Source organism: Sus scrofa, unplaced genomic scaffold (assembly GCF_000003025.6).
Source record: "Sus scrofa isolate TJ Tabasco breed Duroc unplaced genomic scaffold, Sscrofa11.1 Contig1878, whole genome shotgun sequence".
NCBI classification, from domain to species: domain Eukaryota; kingdom Metazoa; phylum Chordata; class Mammalia; order Artiodactyla; family Suidae; genus Sus; species Sus scrofa.
Genome location: NW_018084968.1, coordinates 213,254 through 233,267, shown reverse-complemented (window position 1 = coordinate 233,267; position 20,014 = coordinate 213,254). Strand labels below are relative to the sequence as shown.

The window sequence follows — 20,014 nt, the reverse complement described above, 5'->3', positions numbered from 1 at the left end:
GAGTCAAAGGCAGACTGTAGTAGCTAGACGAGCTCATGGGTGGCAAAGAAAGAAAATCATCAGCGTAGGAGGCTCAGTAAGCCTGGAGGTCCATGCACGTCTCTGCGTCTGCAGACGCTTCCTGCATTCTGGCCTCTGCCCAGTGAGCTGCCACAAGGTAGGGTCCACCACAGGGAGGCCATGTAAGGAGCAGAGGCATGCGGGCTGCCGCCTCTGGCCCTCTCTCTCCAGCCCATTCCTAACCACCCACTCTCCCACCAGCTGTCTGGATCCAAGAACTCCAAGAAGCCCATTGCTCTAGCTGCAGAGTCACCACCCTAACAGACCTGGCCCGCATAGAGCCTATGATTATTGATATTTCTACACTGGTGCAGCCTTAATTAATACAATGATGATTGTATCATCACCATCATTCGTTGATGATGAGAACTAAGCACTGTGTTTGAAGCCAAATTATTTAACTTCTTATAGATTGCATGTCTTCTTTGGTCAACTGGCAAGACTAGTATTTATGTCATGGGTTGCAGTGATTCAAGGAGTAATGCCTAGAGAGTGCCTGGCTCAGTGCTTGCTGCTGAGTGCACTGACAAAACACAGGCAATTGTTTTTTGTGGGTTTTTTTTTGTGTGTGGGGGGGGGTTGGGTGGTTGGCCATGCCCATAGCATGCAGAAGTTCCTGGTCCAGGGACCACACTTAAGCCCCAGCAGCAACAATGCCAGGTCTTCACTCACTGAGCCACCAGGGAACTCCCACAGGCACTTTTGATTACCATTTATTGACCACCTACAATGGACCAGGCATGTTCTAAAAAATTCACTTCCCCTGACTCCTACATGCTTCCTTATTTCCAAAGTTTTGCAGATACCTTGAACTCCCCTCTCCTAACTGGCTAACGCCTGCCTCTGAGAACACTGCCCAGTGATGGGAAGCACCGCCTCAAAGACCTCCACCCTACACCAGGGTCTTCTCCCCACTCTGGGCTCAAGGACAGAGGTTCTATTGGTTCGCTCAGCTCTGCACTCAATTTCTATGTCTGGCTTCATCAATATTCACTCATTAATGAATATATTATCTTAGTTCTATTAATAACCGAGCCTGTGAAGTCGTTGTCATTATCAAGATAAGGAAACAAAAGCCCAGAGTTAAGAAGTGATTACGCAGTTAGCGAAGGGGTGGGCTTGAGACAGAACCTCCATCGTCAGATATAAAAGATGCGGCTCTTTTTCTCACTGTTCAGCCTCTCTGCACGGCGGCATCCCCGGAGAGGGATCCAGCCCTCACCTGCACCGAAAGGAATTTCAGTCGTCTCCTTTTGGAACATCGGAATATCTGGCTGTCCCAGATGGTGGTACCTGTGTGACCTCAAGGGTGCCTCATTGATCTCCCAGCCGCTACTCCTGCCCCACTAAGGGCAGCCCTCAGCACAGCCACAGAGGGATTCTTTTAAATCAGCAGACAGACCTCCTTACGCCCCAGCTCAGAGTTCCCCATGCGACAGCCCCTTCTAGGGCCTCAGTGATGGGCTGCCCACCTCACCGAGGGAGCGCTCCAGACCCCTTTGTATCAGTTTCCCGTTGCTGCTCGAAGGACCCTGAAAGGGGCCTGTGGGGGCTACAGTCCACATGTGGGCCGGGCTGCCTGCCCTCTGGAGGCTCCGGGCGAGAATCCGGAAGTCCCTCACAGTCTTTGGCTGTGGCAGCATCCCTCCAGCCTCTGCTTCCATCCTCCCATCTCCTTCTCCGACTCTGACTCTCCTCCCTCCCTCTCTAAGGACCCTTCCTATTAGGTTGCACCCATCTGAAAACAGTCCAGGATGGCCTTCCGTCCCAGCGTTCGTAGTCACCTCTGCGAGTCCCTTTGCCCATGGAAGGGAACATACCCGACCCTGTTGCTGGGATCTTTGGCGGAGTGGGGGCAGGGGGGTCGTTTGCCTACCACACCCTTCAGTGATTCTGCAAGACCCTGTGTCAGGTGCAGCACCCCCTCCCTCCCCGTGGCCTCTCTGGCCCCATTTCTAGGCACTCTCTCTGTTCCTTACTGTGTTCTTATCTCTGGGGCCTTTGCATCAGCTGTATCCTTCGCCAGGAAAGCTCTTACCCCAGATTAGCACGTGACCTGCTCCCTCACCTACTCCCCTTCTCCACGAGGCCTGCCTGGATGACGCCGTTTAAAATTACAACCTGTTCCCCATCTCTGGCATTCCTGACACCCCTCACCTAGCTCCGTTCTCACTCGGCATCTTCTCGTGGGATTTCTCTTAGTTCTTACCACCCTCCCCCCCAATATCCGCTCCATGAGGGCAAGGTTTTCTGCCTCTCTTGTTTACCGACGTATCCCAGGGGCCTCCGCAGTGCCTGGCACAGAGCAGAATGAGCAAGGAAATGAACCAATGAAAGAACAACGCGAGGAAGTCCAGGGTTGCCGCCTCTGTGACCGCGGTCACGCCTGCATGAGAAGACAGGCCGGCGTGTGTGCTGATGGGCAGCACCCATCAAGTGCTTATCATCCGCCCGGCGCAGATTAGGCTCTTTTCCTGCGGGAACTCATTCCACCCAAATAAACCCCTTCTGAGGTTAATGCCGTCACCACCATCCTCATCTCTACAGACACAGAAACCGTGGGACAAAGAGGGGAAGTGACCAGCCGGGATGCCAACCTCAGCCTCCCAGCCCCGGAGCCGTCCTCCTCACGGCGGATGAGGGGACGTCGGTAGAAGGACACAGTGCGCCCTTGTCCCTGATTTCTCCGGGACACTTTCCCATCATCTCTGCAGGCCGGGAACCTGGGCTGTTTTCCTGGGGACAGAAATCTGCCTCCAGCGCGAAGGATGGGGTTAAAAAGGTGGGGGAAGGGACGGAGCGTGTGCCAGTGTGAGTGTGAGCCCATGATGTGCACACGCCGTCAGCCGCCAGGCTCAGTCTTGGCGTGTGCCAATTTTAAGCGCCAGGAAGCCCACCTACTTAGCAATCTACCCTGAGCCCCTGAAAGCCTATAGTCTCTGCCCACCTCCCCTGCCTCCATGGGCTTAGGAAGCCTTGCTGCTCACCCACATCTTCCCCCCCAACCACCTAGTTTTACCAGGTAGGAGCTAGAAAGGCTATGGGCTATTTGCATACAAGAGGCTGAGGCGGAGAGGGGCACAGGAGAGGGCACGGGGCGGGGGCAGGGGGAGCTTGGAAAAGAGACGCCACCCGGCTCACAGCTTTCTCCCACGTCAGCTCCGCAGACTGGAAAGGATGGATTTCCTCCATCAGGAGTACCTGGATCGCCTTTGACGTGAAGAAGGACTTGGGGAGCTGGCGGGAGGCTCAAAGTGAATCAACCGTTTCCATAGATGAGCAGGCTGGCGAGCCAGGAATCTGCCCTGGTTGTAAGCAATCCGTGGCCTCTTCTGAACCCTCTGCCCTTCCTTTTTCTTGCAGCAGGCTCGCTCCTCACTGAGCCGAGCCGAGAAAGGGGACACGAGCTCACTTGTTACTCGGTTAATCTAGGTGAGGCACTGTGTCTGGTCCCCGAGTAATTATTTCATCTCATCCTCACAGCAGTTCTGATTGATGAGAGGAGTGGTATCGTTTACAGATGGGGAGCCTGTGAGCACAGAAGGTCAAGCAGGGTCCCCAAGGTCATAAGAGAGAGTGGCAGGCAGGACCTGAACCGGGTGCTGGCTGCCTCCGAGTTGCCGTGTTTGCCATGCTGTCTGTCACACAAGCAGGGCTCTGAGTGACTTGTATAGCTCAGAACCTAAGGTTTCCTTTTAAGAGTTCTTCAGTCCAAAAATGTTGTAGTAGCTTTGTGAATATTTTTGAAGGGGTTGTGGACAAGGGCAAGTGATTCTTCAAAGAAACAGAACAGTAGGTTGGTTGGAGAGGTATCTTAAGGGAGTGTGATGACTGGCAAGTCTGAAATCCATAGAGCAGGCCGCCAGGCTGGAAACCCAGGCAGGATTTGTATGTTACAGTTTAGGGGCAAAATTCCTTCTCTCCCAGCAAAGCTCAGTTTTTGCTCTTAGGGCCTTCAACTGATTGGATGAGGCCCACCCCCATTATCAAGGGCAGGGGCCTTTGCTTAGAGTCAGCTGATTGTAAATGTTAATCCCATCTACCAAATACCTGCACAGCAATATCTAGATGAGGGTTTGCCCAACCAGCTGGGCACCATAGCCCGGTCCAGTTGGCACACAACACCAACCATCAGAGGCAGCAACCTAATATGTGCCAGACACTGCACCAAGCATTCCACACACACACACGTGCTTTTTCTCATTAAAGCATTTAACACATGCTTGAACGCTGAGACTCCGAAGGGTTCAAGTGACTTGCCCAAGAGGAGCGGCAGGATCAAAGCTAGAAACCAAGTTTGCCTGGTCACCACCACACCAGACTGCCGTCCAGAGTCCTCAGTTTGAATGCTCTAGATAAACCAGTCTCAGAGAGATGAATGAAGGCACCCAGAATCGCTCAGCTTGTCAGAGCTCCAGCACTCTCTTGGCTCCCAGGCCAGTCTTCCCACCTTGCCACGCTGTCCCCCTGCTCCCAGAAGAGCCTACACTTGAAACGCTCCATCCCCTGCAGGACTCACTTTCCAGGTAGAAGGCGGCGGCAAACCATGCAACTCCAGTGTCATCGAGCCCCAGCCAAGGTAGGATGTGCTTGCAACACACAGTGCGGGGAAGCTTAGGCTGCCCTTCCCAACACCGTGAACAGATGTGCTCAGGGTCTAGTGCCCTGAAACCACTTTATTGCTGAAACAACTTTGTAATGAGACCCATTTAGGACATCAATATCAAAGCCTCCTTGAACTAAGGCTGAAATGGACCCATCTAGTGGCCAATCCATCTCCATGGCAGTTTGTGCTCCAGTGAGATAAAAGGGAATTTGCAGAAAGCACTCCAGGACTTGATGCTCTCTCTGCAGAGGGAAATATGGTTTTCTAGGACTCAATTTTGTACGGCAGGCTGCTGACCGGTTCTGTTTACTCTGGGCTTTGCAATATATTGGTGGTATGGTCACAAGCAGTAGAAACCAATGCAAGACACTTCATTAAAATGAAAAGAAATCAAAGGGGAAAATAACTGTTGAGCAGTGTATCGTATGGAATCAAAGTAGGATTTGGAAACCCATTGCTTGAGACAGTGGGCAGCTGTCTGGGCCCTTCCCTAGAAGCAGCTCAGAACCCTCTGGCGTAGTGCCTGATGTTGGGGTCCATCAGCCTGCGATCTCTCGTCTCTGCATCTGTTCGAATTTCCAAGAGTGAGAAACTGACTTTCTCGGCCTGAGTCAAGAGTCGACCCCTGAGCGTGAGCCCTGGCCAGGGCTTCACGTGGGGCAGCAGAGCTCTGAGCTGCCTCTGTGCACAGGGACCATGGCGGGGAGAGGGATTATCTTCTATTCCAAGAGGTGGTGTCTGTAATAGCCTTGATTTGTAGTAGTCATTTGTGGTTTATGTAGATAGACACTTACATGTTTATGGGTCTGTGTTTCTGGGTGTGTGTACACTTTGCCATCCCCTGTGGAGTTCAGCCCTCCTAGCCTCCGACTCCATTTCCGTGAGTCACATTTTAAGATGATTAGCTGCAGAGACAGTCTTTTCTTTTTTTCCCCCTTTATTAGGGCCGCACCTGTGGCATATGGAGGTTCTGAGGCTAGGAGTTGAATCGGAGCTGCAGCTGCTGGTCTGCACCACAGCCACAGCAATGTGGGGTCCAGGCTGCATTTTGTAATCTACACCACAGCTCGAGGCAATGTCAGATCCTTGACCCATGGAGCGAGGCCAGGAATCGAACCTGCATCCTCATGGATACCAGTTGGGTTTGTTACCATTGAGCCACAATGGGAACTCCTGCAGTCTTTTTTTAAGATGTGTTTTATCGCAGTTGATTTACAATATTATGGTAATTTCTGCTGTAAAGCAAAGTGATTGTGTTATACATACCTGTACATTCTTTCTCGTACCCTTTCCCATTAAGGTTTATCACAGAATATTGACTATGGTTCTCTGTGCTTTATAGTAGGACCTTGTTGTTTATCCAGTCTATATACAATAGCTTGCATCTGCTAACCCCAAACTCCGTCTCCATCCCTCCTCCCCCGACCACAAATCTTTTCTCTGTGTGAATCTGTTTCTGTTTCATTGATAGGTTTGTTTGTGTTGTATTTTTAGATTCGACATATAGGCGATATCATATGGTATATTTTTCTTTCTCTGACTTACTTAGTATGAGACTCTAGGTCCATCCATGTTGCTGCAAATGGCATTATTTCATTCTTTTTTGTGGCTGAGTAGTATTCCATTGTGTATATATCACAACATCTTTATCCATTCATTTGTTGATGGACATTTAGGTTGTTTACATGTCTTGGCTATTTTAACTAGTACTGCCAGGAATACTGGGGTACATGCATCTTTTTGAATTATAGATTTCTCCAGATATATGCCCAGGAGTGGGATGGCTGAATCACATGGCAGTTCTTATTTTTATTTTTTTGAGGCACCTCCACACTGTTTTCCAAAGTGGCTACACCAATTTACATTCCCACCAATAGTGTAGGAGGGTTCCCTTTTCTCCACACCCTCTCCAGCATTTTAATTGGTAGACTTTTTTTTTTTTTGCCAGCCTGCACCACAGCCACAGCAACACTGGATCTGAGCCACATCTGTGAGCTGCATCACAGCTTGCGGCAATGCTGGATCCTTAACCCACTGAGCGGGGCCAGGGATCAAATACACTGTAGATTTTTTTTTAAATGGCCACTCTGACTGGTGTGAGGTTGATATCTCACTGTAGTTTTGATGCAAATGCGATCTTGAGTTTCAGTTTAGAGATACTTGTCCCTGGCCTTTTAGCATGCCGAGACTTTTTTTTTTTTTTTTTTTTTTTTTTTTTTTTGCTTTTAGGGCTTTACCCATGGCATGTGAAGGTTCCCAGGCTAGGGGTCCAGTTGCAGCTGAGCTGCTAGCCACAGCCACATCAGATCCAAGCTGCATCTGTGACCTATCCCACAGCTCACGGCAACGCTGGATCCTTAACCCACTGAATGAAGCCAGGAATCAAACCCACAACCTCATGGTTCCTAGTTGGATTCCTAGTCAGTTTCCGCTGTGCCGTGATGAGAACTCCTCCTGAGACATTTTAAGATAAGAATGCAAAAACCAGGCAGGAAGAGACTTTGGATGTTTTGGTCCATATTTCCACGTGCCTAGCCCAATGCCTGGCACACAGTAGGTGTTTGAGAGTGAACTATAGGAGTTCCCATCATGGCTCAGTGATAACAAACCCCACTTGTATCCATGAGGATGTGGGTTTGATCCCTGGGCTTGCTCAGTGGGTTAAGGATCCGGCATTGCCGTGAGCTGTGGTGTAGATCACAGATGCAGCTCGGATTCCACGTGGCTGTGGTTGTGGTGTAGGCCAGCAGCTGCAGCTCCCATTCAAACCCTAGCCTGGGAACCTCCATATGCTACAGGTGTGGCCCTGAAAAGAAAAGAAAAAAAAAAAAAAAAAGGAAGTACAAATTCTACTGGAGGATTCTGATATCAACTTCCAGCCCTTCTCAACCACCCGCTCTCCACCAGGAGAGCTGGTGAAGCCCCTTTATCAAGGGTGGTTTCCAAGACCTGTCCTTATTCTGACCTGGTCCAGACTCCCCGTCCTCCTTTGTTGCTACCAAACCCTGCTGCTGTTTTGGCCGCTGCTGGCCTGGCTAACATGTTCCGTCCTTGCAGGATGTCTGCTCCTTGCAGCCCAGCCCCAGTCTCTGCATATGCACGGCTCAGAGTTCTGTTGTGTGCAGGGACTTTAAGCAGTTGTACTGCTCCAGAGGGCTGCTGCTGCTTCTGGTAATTTTGCAAAATGCCTTCAATGCTTGACATTAGCCCAAGGGAGACTGGTTTCTCTATTTCAGAGATAACCAGCAGACATTCCAGGCTGGCCTGAGACCCGAGGGTCCGTGGTCTGAGCAGGAAGCCAGCATGAGGTACCCAAGCCATGGCCAGACGAGATCCTGGGAGATCCAGCCAGGGAAACTTCAGTGCACCAGGGACTGTTTGTTGCATCATACCTGCCAAGTGCCAGCTGTGCCAGACAGTACTAGTATTTCTACTTCTATGGCCTTGTCCAGTCTCCGCAGCAGCTCAGGAAAAAGATATTATTGCCCCATTTTAGGGATGAAGCTGAGGTCGTAAGAAGTTAAATGACTGCACAGTATGGCAAGACGCCTAAAGAGGCAGAGCCAGGATTTAAATCCTGTCTGTGTTCACTACAAGCCTCGTGTTCCGTGACATTTCTGGGCCTTTCTCCCTTTCAAATGGTGGCCCCAGAGTCGGGCAGTCACAGACAAATCCACAAGGCAGGGACCGGGTCTCAGGGGAGCAGAAGGCCAGGCCGACGGCAGGCATGAGTGAAAGAAGCGGCAGGGCGGCGTCTCAGAGCTCTCTGTCCTGTTGGTTGCTGGCTGCCTGCGGCGCGTCTGGCTAGGTTGAAAGCTCGGGATCTGGAGGAGTCAAAGGATGCAGGAGTCGCAGAGATGGGACCCACAAATGCCCCGCTTGGTGATAATCTCCGCAGTTTCACATTCAGCTCTCCTTGTGGCCAGTGGTGCAGTAGGAGTATGTGACCAGCCCCGTGGACCCAGCAAGCCGCTGGTCTCCAAACCCAGCACATCCTGGACACTTGGCTCTGAGAGGGGCACTCGCTGTGAAAGTGAGGGAGGCTCCCCAGCCCCTCTGCGCACCTCCAGGAAAGACTCCATCCACTCTCTGGCCCAGAGACAGCCGAGCTCCTGAGTGGCGTTGGATCTGCCACTTGGCCTTCCTGGGCTTCGGTTTCCCCATCCTTTTTTTTTTTTTTTTTTTTTTTTTTTATTGTCTTTTTGCCATTTCTTGGGCCGCTCCAGCGGCACATGGAGGTTCCCAGGCTAGGGGTCGAATCGGAGCTGTAGCCGCCGGCCTATGCCAGAACCACAGCAACACAAGATCCAAGCCGCATCTGCAACCTACACCACAGCTCACGGCAATGCCAGATCGTTAACCCACTGAGCAAGGGCAGGGATCGAACCTGCAACCTCATGGTTCCTAATCAGATTCGTTAACCACTGCACCACGACGGGAACTCCTCCCCATCCTTAAACCGAGGGGCTGACTCCGGCTTCCTGTCCGACCCTCCCTGTGCCAGACACCTTCCCGCCACTGTCGCGTGGGGGAGGCCTCTGCCTGGCATCACAGGGACCCTGTCTCTGCCCGCCCTCTCTCCAGGAAGTCCGTCATCCAGCTCGACCTGGCCAACACCAAGAAGGCAATGATCGTCCCCGCCTTCGAGACGCTGCGCTACCGGCTCTCCTTCCCCAAGTCCAAGGCGGAGCTGCTGTCGATGCTGGACATGGGGACGCTCTTCACGTTCAGGTGCGTGGCCCTCACCCCCCACCCCCACCCCAGCAGAGCCCCAAAACTCTTCTTGCTTCTGGCAACCCAGGCACCAGACATTTGTCGCTGGCATGAGACCATTTTAAGGCCAAAAGAAACACCGCTGGCCCCAGACTCTGTGCTTGGAATATTCTTTCTCTTCCCACGTGCCATGTGCTCTTTGTACATGTGTGAAAGAGCTGGGTGTCCCGATGGAAGGCCGGGGAAGCTGGGCAGGGAGTTGAGCTGATTTCCTTGTGCTTTTACTCCCTTTGGGTTCCACTCCTGGCCCTGAACCCGCCCTTTGGCTGGCTGGTCCATCCATTCATCCGGTAAGTGGGTTTCATGGTATTGGTGCCATGTGGCTGTCTCCCTTCTTTTTCTTTTTATGAGCAGTCTGTTCTCTGAGGTTCTCAGGCCTGGAGTGGGCAGCAGTAGCTTCAACAATAAAGTCATCACAGTGCCTCCAAGATGAGACATAGCAGACATGAGGGCTGCTTTCCTGTTGCCCCCGTGACCGTTTGGGACACACCCCTCCTTCGCCTGGTTTCCTAGACCCCTATGTCCCTCAGAAACATCACAGAGAGGCAGCCCCACCACCTTTCCAAAGGGCCCAGGGGTCAGCACAGGTGTGATGGGTTCTATCTCCCGGGGACAGGCTGCAGCATTAAGTGCAACACCCCCGGGGAGTAGGAAACCTGCCAGGTCTCTCAACAGAGCAGTCACAAGAAAGAGCCCTGCCTTCCCTTAGTTCCTTTTGCAAAGAGAGGTCTCCGTATTTGAACAATGTCAGAATGGCCAACACTTTCTTTGAGCTAAAAAAAAAACCCACAAAACAAAAAACATACATTTCTAGGCAGTCTGAATTGTATCGAAAAAAATCATAGTAACTTGGGTTTTCATAGCACTATGAAGTTACTAGAAATTTCTGGGAGATTTTCTCAAACAAACACGACTTTGTGAAAATAACTTTATGAGACGGATTTTTTTCGTGCAACAATTCAGAGATGATCCCGTCTTACTTTTCACACAGATAAGGAACCTGAAGCGTGGAAGGGTCTTGGAGGAAGCAGACTCAAACGCCAGCCTCCTTCCTTCACCCAGAATTCTGGAAAAGTAGCCTGATAGAGTTCATCCTCCACCAACCAATCCTTTCTTTTCAGAAAGAAATGTTAACTACCGTTTACTGAGTGCTTAACATGCACCAGGCACTGGGATCGGCTCCGTAATCCTCACACCAAATTCATGAGGCAGATACGTTGTCCCCATTTTACAGATAAAGAAACTGAGGCTCTGAGAGGCTAAATAACTGGTCCAAGCCACACGGTCAGTACATAACAACACCTGGATTTAGCCCAGATCTGAGAAACTACAGAGCCTATGCCCTTACCCACAATACCATCAGATCGCTGATCAAGCCCTGGGTTTTCTCACCAGTGTTTGAAGAGGCAGGCAAAAATGGAGAGTCTAGATGCCATAGCCTGAAGGCTGACCACCTGGAAAATTTCCAAGGCAGCTTCCCTTCCATCACCATCCTCAGGTGACTTAAGAACTCATTTCAGGGCCAAGCCGTGGGCATGAGAGCTGGGGTTTGGCCTGCTGTGTCTGTGATTGCTGCTCTGGCCAACAGCTTGCAAGCCACCATGCCAAGTGCTAAATTACAGACCTTCCCTCTGAGAAATTGCTTTTGTCACCTTCCCTCCCAATGATGAGCTCTTAAGTCTCCTAGCAGCTGAAACCTACTCCCCACTGCGCCAGAAATGAGAACTCCTCCACACCGCTACACGTCCTCCGGGGCAGCGCTATTGTCAATATGGTCCCTGGACCACTAGCATAAGCATCTCCTGGGAACTTGGTAGAAGTGCCAAGTCTCAGCCCATCCCAGACCTGCTGCATCACAAGCTCTGGGGGTGGAACTCCGTGATCTGACTGTTAAGAAACAGTCCTCCAGGAGTTCCTGTTGTGGCACAGCAGAAACGAGTCCAAATAGTATCCACGAGGATGTGGGTTCAATCCTTGGCCCTGCCCAGTGGGTTGAGTATCAGGCATTGCCTTGAGCTGTGGTGTAGGTCACAGATATGGCTGGGATCCTGCATCGATGTGGCTGTGGCATAGGCCAGCAGCTGTCGTGCTGCTTCAACCCCTAGCCTGGGAACCTCCATATGCCACAGGTGTGGCCCTAAACAGCAAAAAAAAAAAAAAGAAAAATAGTCCTCCAGGGAATTCTGATACACACTCTAGTTTGAGAACCTCTGCTTAAAGCAAAATTCCTCAAATCTTTTATCTCTCTCTCTTTTTTTTTTTTTTTTTTTGCTTTTTAGGGCTGCACCCAAGGCATATGGATGTTCCCAGGCTAGGGTGTCTGATCGGAGCTGCAGCTGCCAGTCTACGCCACAGCCATGTGGGATCTGAGCTATGTCTGTGACCTACACCACAGCTCACAGCAATGCCAGGTCCTTAACCCACTGAGAGAGGCCAGGGATCGAACCTGCATCTGCATGGATACCAGTTGGGTTCATTCCCCCACTGAGCTGCGGCAGGAACCCCGCCCCCCAATCTTTTCCAAGGTGTAACCAGGAAACCTCTCTCATCACTGCATTTTGGAGGCTGACAGAGATGGTCTCAAAGAGCCAGTCCTGGAGACCGCTGCCCCCTGGTCTGACAATAGGCGCCTTGGGATACTTTCAGGCTGTAGCTTATGCTCATTCACGGCAGGTTCACTATAAGCTTGCCCTGTTCTCTGCTGACCAGCCGTTCGGCGTGCTGACGGGCTCCGTGGCTGAGCCTGTGCAAACTGCCTGCCCACCCAGGGGAACAGACCTGACCCAGCTTCTCCTCCTTTTTCACATTAGAATAAGCCAAGAATATGGATTCTAAAAATGGAGAACCAATGAGCTGGCTCTCGGTGTCACTGACAGTAAGACCACCATCAGCTGACGCAATGTCCTCACAGCTGAGGAGTTGCTGTGTGTCAGACACTTGCTCCGAGCACTTCGCATGAATTAACTCACAAAATGGTCATAAATCCATGCAGCCGTTATTAGTATTACTTTCTCCGTGTTACCAGGGGAAGGAAGCAGAGGTACAGGGGCTCCTCTGCATCTCTTGAGTGACAGAACTCCAACCCAGGCAGGCCCAGGCTCCCCCCGGAACCAGCGTTTCTCATGACCCCGTAAAACTCCACGTTTATTGAATACCTCCTGTTTACCAGCACTGCGCCAAGCTCTTGCCATTTTCTCATCTAGCACTTCAGGACAGGCATTCTTTTTGCCAGGTGATACAAGAGAAAACTAAAGCCTGGTTTAAGTGCTTTGCTATACGAGGTCCTCAGCTCCTGCACAGAGGAAGTGATGTTTGAACCCCAGTCTAGTGTGTGCCCATCGCCATGGTTGTGCTGGGCCAGCTCTGTCAAAGGTGTCAGGTGGCAAGACTGCCTGTTCAGCTAATTCACCAAGGGAAAATCACCTTCCCAGCCTGAATTTTGGATCAGTCCTGACAACTCAACAGAATCCCTCCTTTTCACACCTGTGAAAGTGGCATCCCTCCACCTTTCATTGTCTTTCTGTTCAAGTGACCTTGGTTTTGGTGGGAGTTGCTGAGTCAGTGGAGCTGGAGATTCACGTGCCTTCCTCCTTGCAGCCTGGCCATCCCACCCAACAGCACAACTTACTGAAAGCCACCTCTTGACCAGTGCCCATTAAGCCACACTGGCTGGATCCCTGGGGGTCTGGGGAACATCAAGCCTCAGTGTGAACCAGCGGAATAAGAAATCAGCTGCATCCCTACCAGCACATCTCTGCCAGCTGCACTGAACACTCACTCAGCCCACACTTGCTTTCCAGAGCCTCCCTGAGATGGAGATGGAACCCAGGACTACGAGCTTTTTCCTGACAGCCCAGTTCTTGAACTTTCATCTTCCTTTCATTTCCTGAAGCCGCTAGACCCTCAGCCTCCTACCATCTCTGCAGAGACATAGTCTTGCCCCACTAACTGGCATCTGTCTTAGGACCTCTCAGGTTTTTAGATTACTCATTCATTCATTCATTCATTCATTCAAGAGAGGTAACCCAGCATGGTGATTAAAAGATCCTGGCCTTTGAGCTGGGCTACCTCTGTTTGAATCCCAGCTCTGCCTCTACTCTGTGTAACTTGACATTGGGCACGTTCTAAGAATTTAAAACTAAAGAACACCATGTATGATATAACTGCTGTATAGTAAGTGCTTAGTAAGTAATAGCTTATTATCATTATTATTTCATGGTAGTACTCATTTATCTTGCTGTATAACAAAATACCACAAGCTTAGCGGCTCAAAACAATACAAATTTATATCTTACAGTCTTTGAGGGTTAGAGGCACAAGCGTGGAATGGCTCTCACGTGGCTGAAATCAAAGTGTGGGCTAGGGTTCCGTTGTCCCTCAGGCGTGTGGTTCTTCATGCTCTCTGGTGGTTGGCAGAAGTCCTTTCTTTGTGATTGTAGAACAGAGGTCACCAGTTCCCTGCTGGTTATTTGCCCTGTGGCCCCCATAGGCACCTCACACATGGCTTTTTGCTTTCTTCCATACCCAGATCCAAAGGTTCCTATGACTGGGTCAGGCGCACCCCAGTAATCTCCCTTGTAACTAAAGTCAACTGATGAGCAACTGTAACTACACTTACAAAAATCCCTTTGGCCATATAATGGAGCAGAATCACAGGAGTGATATCATATTCACGGGTTCTGCCTCAAGAGGGAGAACATTATACAAGGTCAGGGTTGCCGAGAGTCATCTTAGACTTCTGCCTTCTGCAGTGGGCTCTGGTGAGACTAACCTGTAATTCTATATAAATGACAGAGAGAACGCCGGAAAGTCATGTATCCTCTCAAAGTGATTGCATCTTTGTTAGTGAAGGACATAGATAATGGACTGTATTAACTGCCTGTAACAAAATATTACAAACTCTGTAGCTTAAAATGACAGAAATTTATTCTCACCGTTCTGGAAAAAGTCCATAAGCAAGGCACTGGCAGTCCTTTGCTTCCTCTGAAGGCTCGAGGGAAGAATCCTTTCTTGCCTCTTTCCAGCATCTGGGAGTTGCCAGCCATCTTTGGCATTCCTTGGCTTCTTGGTTTATCGCTTTAATCTCTGCCTTCATCTTCACATGGCCTTCTTCCTATGTATCTCTGTCCCAAACCTCCTCTTCTTAAAAGGACACCCGGCTTTGGAGTAGAGCCCACAGTCATCCACTGTGACCTCTTCTTAACTCAGTTACCTCTGCAAAGACCTTCTTTATGACGAGGTCACATTCATAGGTACTAGGGGTTGGAGCTTGAACATATCTTTTGCCAGGGACAAAATTCAGCCCACAGCAAGGACTCCATCAGCATATACCTCTTCGTCCTCCAAACCAGCAGTGTTGGGAAAGCTCAACTTCCTTCCCTCTACCCAATGGCTTTTCTCCATGTGCCCCAGGTACCATGTCTGGACGAAAGGCCACGCACCCACAAACTTCGCCAAGTGGCGGACCGCCACCACGCCTTACCGGGTTGAGTGGGAGGCCGATTTTGAGCCGTATGTTGTCGTGAGACGGGACTGCCCAGAGTACGACCGCAGGTTTGTGGGCTTTGGCTGGAACAAGGTGGCTCACATCATGGAACTGGATGCGCAGGTGAGAAGAGCGGAACGTTACGGACCTGGTGCTGGGAGCGGGGAGGAGAGACCTGGATCCTAGAGCCTAAAGGGCCTTAGAGATGAGAAGGCAGAGACCCAAGAAGGAACAAGATGTATCCAGGGACCTAGCGTGAGAACACTGCAATACTGATCCTCAGGGCTGCTGATCCCTTCTTCCCTGGGTGAGGAATTGGTCCCCAGCAAGCACTGTGACACATGTGAGTGTCCTGGGGCAAAGCATTTCACCCCATCTTCCTCATCCAACCCAGTGAGGAAGATGAGCAAATGGTACCATTCGTCCCTCAGCCCGAGTCATGCAGTTGATACAAAGCAGTTCTAAGTGACACAAAGCACGTAGCTAAGGTACAGCTATTTCTCCTACCCTGTACCTAAAAGAGTGATGATTTTCAGGCTGCATTTAATCATGAAACTCCTTCATTCACTTAGTTAATACTTACTGAGCACCTATTTCAAAAGAAATCTCCTGCAGAATTCTAATACTTAAAACCAGGATCCACAATGCTTTTATCTAAAGAACCAGAGAGTAAATTGAGGGGGCTTGGAGGGGCCTACAGGTATCCTTTTCAGCTACTCGACTTTGCCATTGTAGTTTTAGAGACAGTATCTAAGCAATGGGTATGGCTATGTTCCAATAAAACTTTATTTACAAGAACATGCAGCCGGCCAGACACACTGCGGCGTGGCAGCCTCCATGTCTGGTTCAGTTAGGAGAAGGATGCCTGGGCTCCTCAACCCTGCTCTTTGGTCTCTTTATATGCGTCCTCTGAGGTACCTCCCTTTGGAGCACAGTGTAACTGTTTCTCATCAAGAGCATCCCAGGTTAAAAAAAAAAAAAAAAAAACAATGGATGCTCAGTGCTGGCTCTGAGAGTCACCTGCATGACTCTCTAACAGTTGCAGTGTGTCTGAGAGCAGTCCCAGGTGATTGGACTAAACATCCAGGGATGCAAACCTCTGATGTGGACAGAAAGTTATGCAGTAGTGTCCATGTTAACAGCAGAGAGCCTGACCTTTAGTGTCTGTTTTTAAAATTAATTCTTGGAGGTGGTCCAGTGCCACAGACAGACAAAAAGAAATGTCGAGTCTGCCTCAGCTTCGGCTTGAAAGAAATGTCATAATATTTGTACACCAGGCAGTGTGATGAGGTAAACACATTTTTCCAGCATTGAGACCTGAGCTTGCTTTGTTTTAGACAATTTTGACAGAACTCTTGAAAATGTGTGGCATCTTTTCCTTGCTTTGCCAATAGCCTATGTGCCAAACATGGTTTTATCCTTTCCAACGATTTAGGGAAATAGTGGTACCGAGCTGGTAAGACAATCCCGCCACCCCTCCAGGGGTTAGTGGGATGGGTAGGGCTCTTTGTTCCCACATGAAATGCCCCAGACAGCTGGGCTCTGCGAGTTCTTGCATTTTCTTTTCGTGGTTTTTCTCACTCCTCCTTCACCATCAATTGTCGTTCCTAACCGCGGTTGGTATTCCTCCATCTGTAACAACTACCTTTCCCCATTGGGATTTTTCCCTTTCTGAGCTTTTTCTGATCTGCGCGGGGCTGGGAAACTAAAGGACCACACTTGGCGGACAGTATCGTCCAAAAATCAGAGTTTGCATCTGAGCACAGGTGTCCTGGTTCTTCTCTGAGTTACATGCCCTAAGTTTACATCTCCTATTTTAGCTATTCAGAGGTCTTTTGTTTTTGATCTGAGTTCCTATCTATATTCTTCACGGTGGCAAACACCCTGGAATAGTATGACTTGTAAAAAGGCTGTGTGGGTGAGAATTCTGTGTTTTGTTTGGCTTTTAAGAATTTCGTTCTTGATGAGCTGCAGTTTAGTGGAGCTTTCCCCCCCCCCCAGTTCCTTTTTTGGTCCCCTCTTTGGTGCTAACCTAATGAGACTGTCCAATCTCATTCCTATGAGAAATCACATAAGCAGACATCTTTTAATTGAGCCAGAGACTCTCCTGTGGCTTATGTCATTCTAAAGCAAACGCACGGGGGCGTGTTTACATTTATCAAGAACTTTGTATGAGCCATAAGCTCTGCCCAGCACGCTCCGCATTATCGGTCATCTCTCAGGGTGGGGTCTTCTTACTTTGACTTAATCGATGCGAAAAGGCAGGCTCAGAGAAGCCGGGTGACAACGTGTCCAGGGCCATGGAGAACAGCACGTGCCCCCCGAGCCCCCGAGCTTGTGCTGTCCGGGGCGCTGAGTCCGTCCCTTCACTGAGGCACCGCGCGGGTGTTCCTCATAACGTCGCCGAGGGCTTGGCAGGTGCTCACGCTGCTCTCGTCTGCCTGCAGGAGTATGAATTCATCGTGCTGCCCAACGCGTACATGATCCACATGCCTCACGCCCCCAGCTTCGACATCACCAAGTTCCGGTCCAACAAGCAATACCGCATCTGTCTCAAAACCCTGAAGGAGGAGTTCCAGCAGGACATGTCCCGCCGCTACGGCTTTGCCGCCCTCAAATATCTCACGGCCGAGAACAACAGCTAGCACCAAGAAGCCCGCCGCTGGGGAGAGACCTTCTGCAGGGGGAGAGCCGCTGGCTGCTGGGGGCCCAGCCTTCACATTCAAATTGAGCATTGCTTTTTTTTGGTTGGTTTTTCGTTGACTCGTTGGCCCAACAAAGCTGCCCTCCCTACAGAGATCTGGGACAAGGATCCGGCCCATCCCTCTCTGGCCCCTGACCCCTCCCTTCCCAGAGTGTGGAGTGTGGTCTCCGCAAGAATGGGACACGGAGGGTGAGAGAGAGCAAAGGGATGCTCCTACTGCAAAGCCCCACAACCAGGCAGCCCTTTAGGGTGTTGTTCTTGCTTTTTTAAAAACAGGAAAGGCAGGGTACTGGGGTTCACCAGCCCAGCAAATAAAGCAAAATTGTCTCTTCCTCAGAGAAAACGTTCCTCTTCCCCTCTTCCCCCTGCAGTTTAACTGGGTATCCTAGGGGAGGGCACAGCTACCACCAGAAGCAGCTATTTGGAAAACCCAGGGGGGACCTTGGACTTGGCAGGACCTGGAGGTGGGATTGCTTGGTTCTTTATCCTCAAGGTCACTCTTGTTTTGTTTGGGGATTTTGTTTGTTTGTTTGTTTGGGGGCCTGGGGAATCCCAAATAGAAAACCTGACCTTTTAGGGCTCTGAAGGAAAATCAGGTGACATCCCTCCATCAGCAGTGGCCCAGCAAGGAGGACGAGAGTCTTCAGCCGGTGTTTAAACATGGGTAGCCTTCTTCAGGATGCTCTCGAGGCCCCATGACCTTGAATTCCCTACTTTCCAGAATCCAGGGGCTGCGACAGGGACTCTGGAAGGACAAAGACCAGCTGTTTTACACTAGTCACGTTTTCCACTGGCAGTGACTCCTTCACGGGGAGAGGGCTCCAAGGAACAATTGCCGTGCACATGAAAGGTACGCACCTCTCAGGCCTTTAGAAGAACTTTCGTAATTCACACAAGCCCAGTCCCGAAGGTTCTGGAGACCTTCGGGAAGAACGTGTGGGGCTCCTCTGTGTTCGCGTCCGCTCCACTGCGGCTGGGACGAGGTCACGACCTCAGGCTCCCTCGGGGAACCCATCTGAGGACAGGCCAGCACCTTCCCCGTTACACAGATTGAGGGGACACTGGACTTTTTACCTGTTTTCTTGAATCGTCGATATTAATGTTGTGTTTACATTGATGAGAACAAGAGTCAGGGCCCTCCTCTCGGCCGGGCTGTTTGTATTGAGTCGCAGGGTGACCAGCAGACACTGCATTCAATAAACGAAAGTTCCGACTGTCTCTTCCCTGCCCCCCTCCCACTCTTGCACGGAGCTCCCGGACACACTCCGTGTAGAGAGCCAAGGTGGTAACAGCAACCATACACTTTCTCTTCTCCCCTTGTGTTTTCTCATCCTTTGAACTGGACCCTCTTTTTCGCCTTGCCTGAGGTTAGATGTCACGTCATGCTCCGACCCGCAGAGCATTTTCCCGGTAGCTTCTGTCTCAACACTGAAGCCAGTGTTTTAGCTGCCAGATGTGGGCTAGCGAGGGAAACGGTGGCAGGTGTCCTGATAATCATGAAACGCCGCAGGAGCCGGATTTATGGTGCCTCAGTGTGTTAAGGACTCAAGTGCAGTCACTCCGACTTACTAAAAAAAAATTAGGAAAACTATGTGGATTAACCCTCACACCAAAATACGTAAGTGTGTGTGTGTGAGATATATGTATATGTATATTACAGATACACATCATTTGTTATTACAGAAGTTATATATGAATACTGCAAAAGGGGAACAATCACAAAAGTATCCAAAGTCTATGTAAAATCTGCTTTCTCCACTGGTGGGTGGGAGGCAGCTTGGACGATTTTACAAGAACTCACAGCACACATTCCACTCCTCTGTTCAGACATCACATGTACAGCATGAAAACATCCACAATCAGAGTATTCACACCAGGGAAACCGGAAAACACCATAAATCAGGGCACTGCCACTCTGAGAGCCAGTTGTTAAACCTCGCCCAGCACATCACTGGTATTTCCTGTGTACACACACACACGCACTCAAATACACACACACGCACTCAAACTTTCATATGCTGGTAGCTCTAGTTCTTCAGTATTGAACACCAATTTTTAATTCCCTAAAGCCTCTTTTATTTTCTTTTCATTCTCCATGGCCCCTGAGTCATGCCCAGCCATCTACTTTCCCCTGTGTTTCTACAGGTATAGTTGTGACCCTATCATTTATCCTCGGAAGTGGGTCATCTCTGGGAATGAAAGTAGGCACTGATGACTTGGAGACAATAGGTATAAACTGGAGGGTAGGCTGGCTTCATGTGCGCTGAATTTATTACAGCCCAGAAGGGACACTCCACACCAACAAGAGAAAATCCCTGTTTCCCCCTGACACTCCAAAGCCCGTCTCACTTCAGGCTAGAGCTCAGATTTGGCGAATGCCCAAGTT

The 20,014-nt window shown here is 50.2% G+C and overlaps 1 protein-coding gene and 1 long non-coding RNA gene across 8 annotated transcripts in view; one reads left to right on the top strand and one right to left on the bottom strand.

The window, feature by feature from the left end:
- The window catches only part of LARGE1 (LARGE xylosyl- and glucuronyltransferase 1), a 588,827-nt gene extending 569,981 nt beyond the window's left edge, over window positions 1-18,846 (top strand). For both annotated transcript variants that reach the window (XM_021081477.1, XM_021081478.1), the window contains exons 13-15: window positions 9,251-9,397; window positions 14,852-15,047; window positions 17,372-18,846. In XM_021081477.1, coding sequence (XP_020937136.1) covers window positions 9,251-9,397; window positions 14,852-15,047; window positions 17,372-17,569 — 541 coding nt within the window. In that variant the 3' untranslated portion in view covers window positions 17,570-18,846. The remainder of the gene's footprint in view (window positions 1-9,250; window positions 9,398-14,851; window positions 15,048-17,371) is intronic.
- Window positions 1-20,014, bottom strand: part of LOC106509271 — a 106,295-nt gene that overhangs the window by 21,459 nt on the left and 64,822 nt on the right. The gene's annotated exons all lie outside the window — the stretch shown is intronic.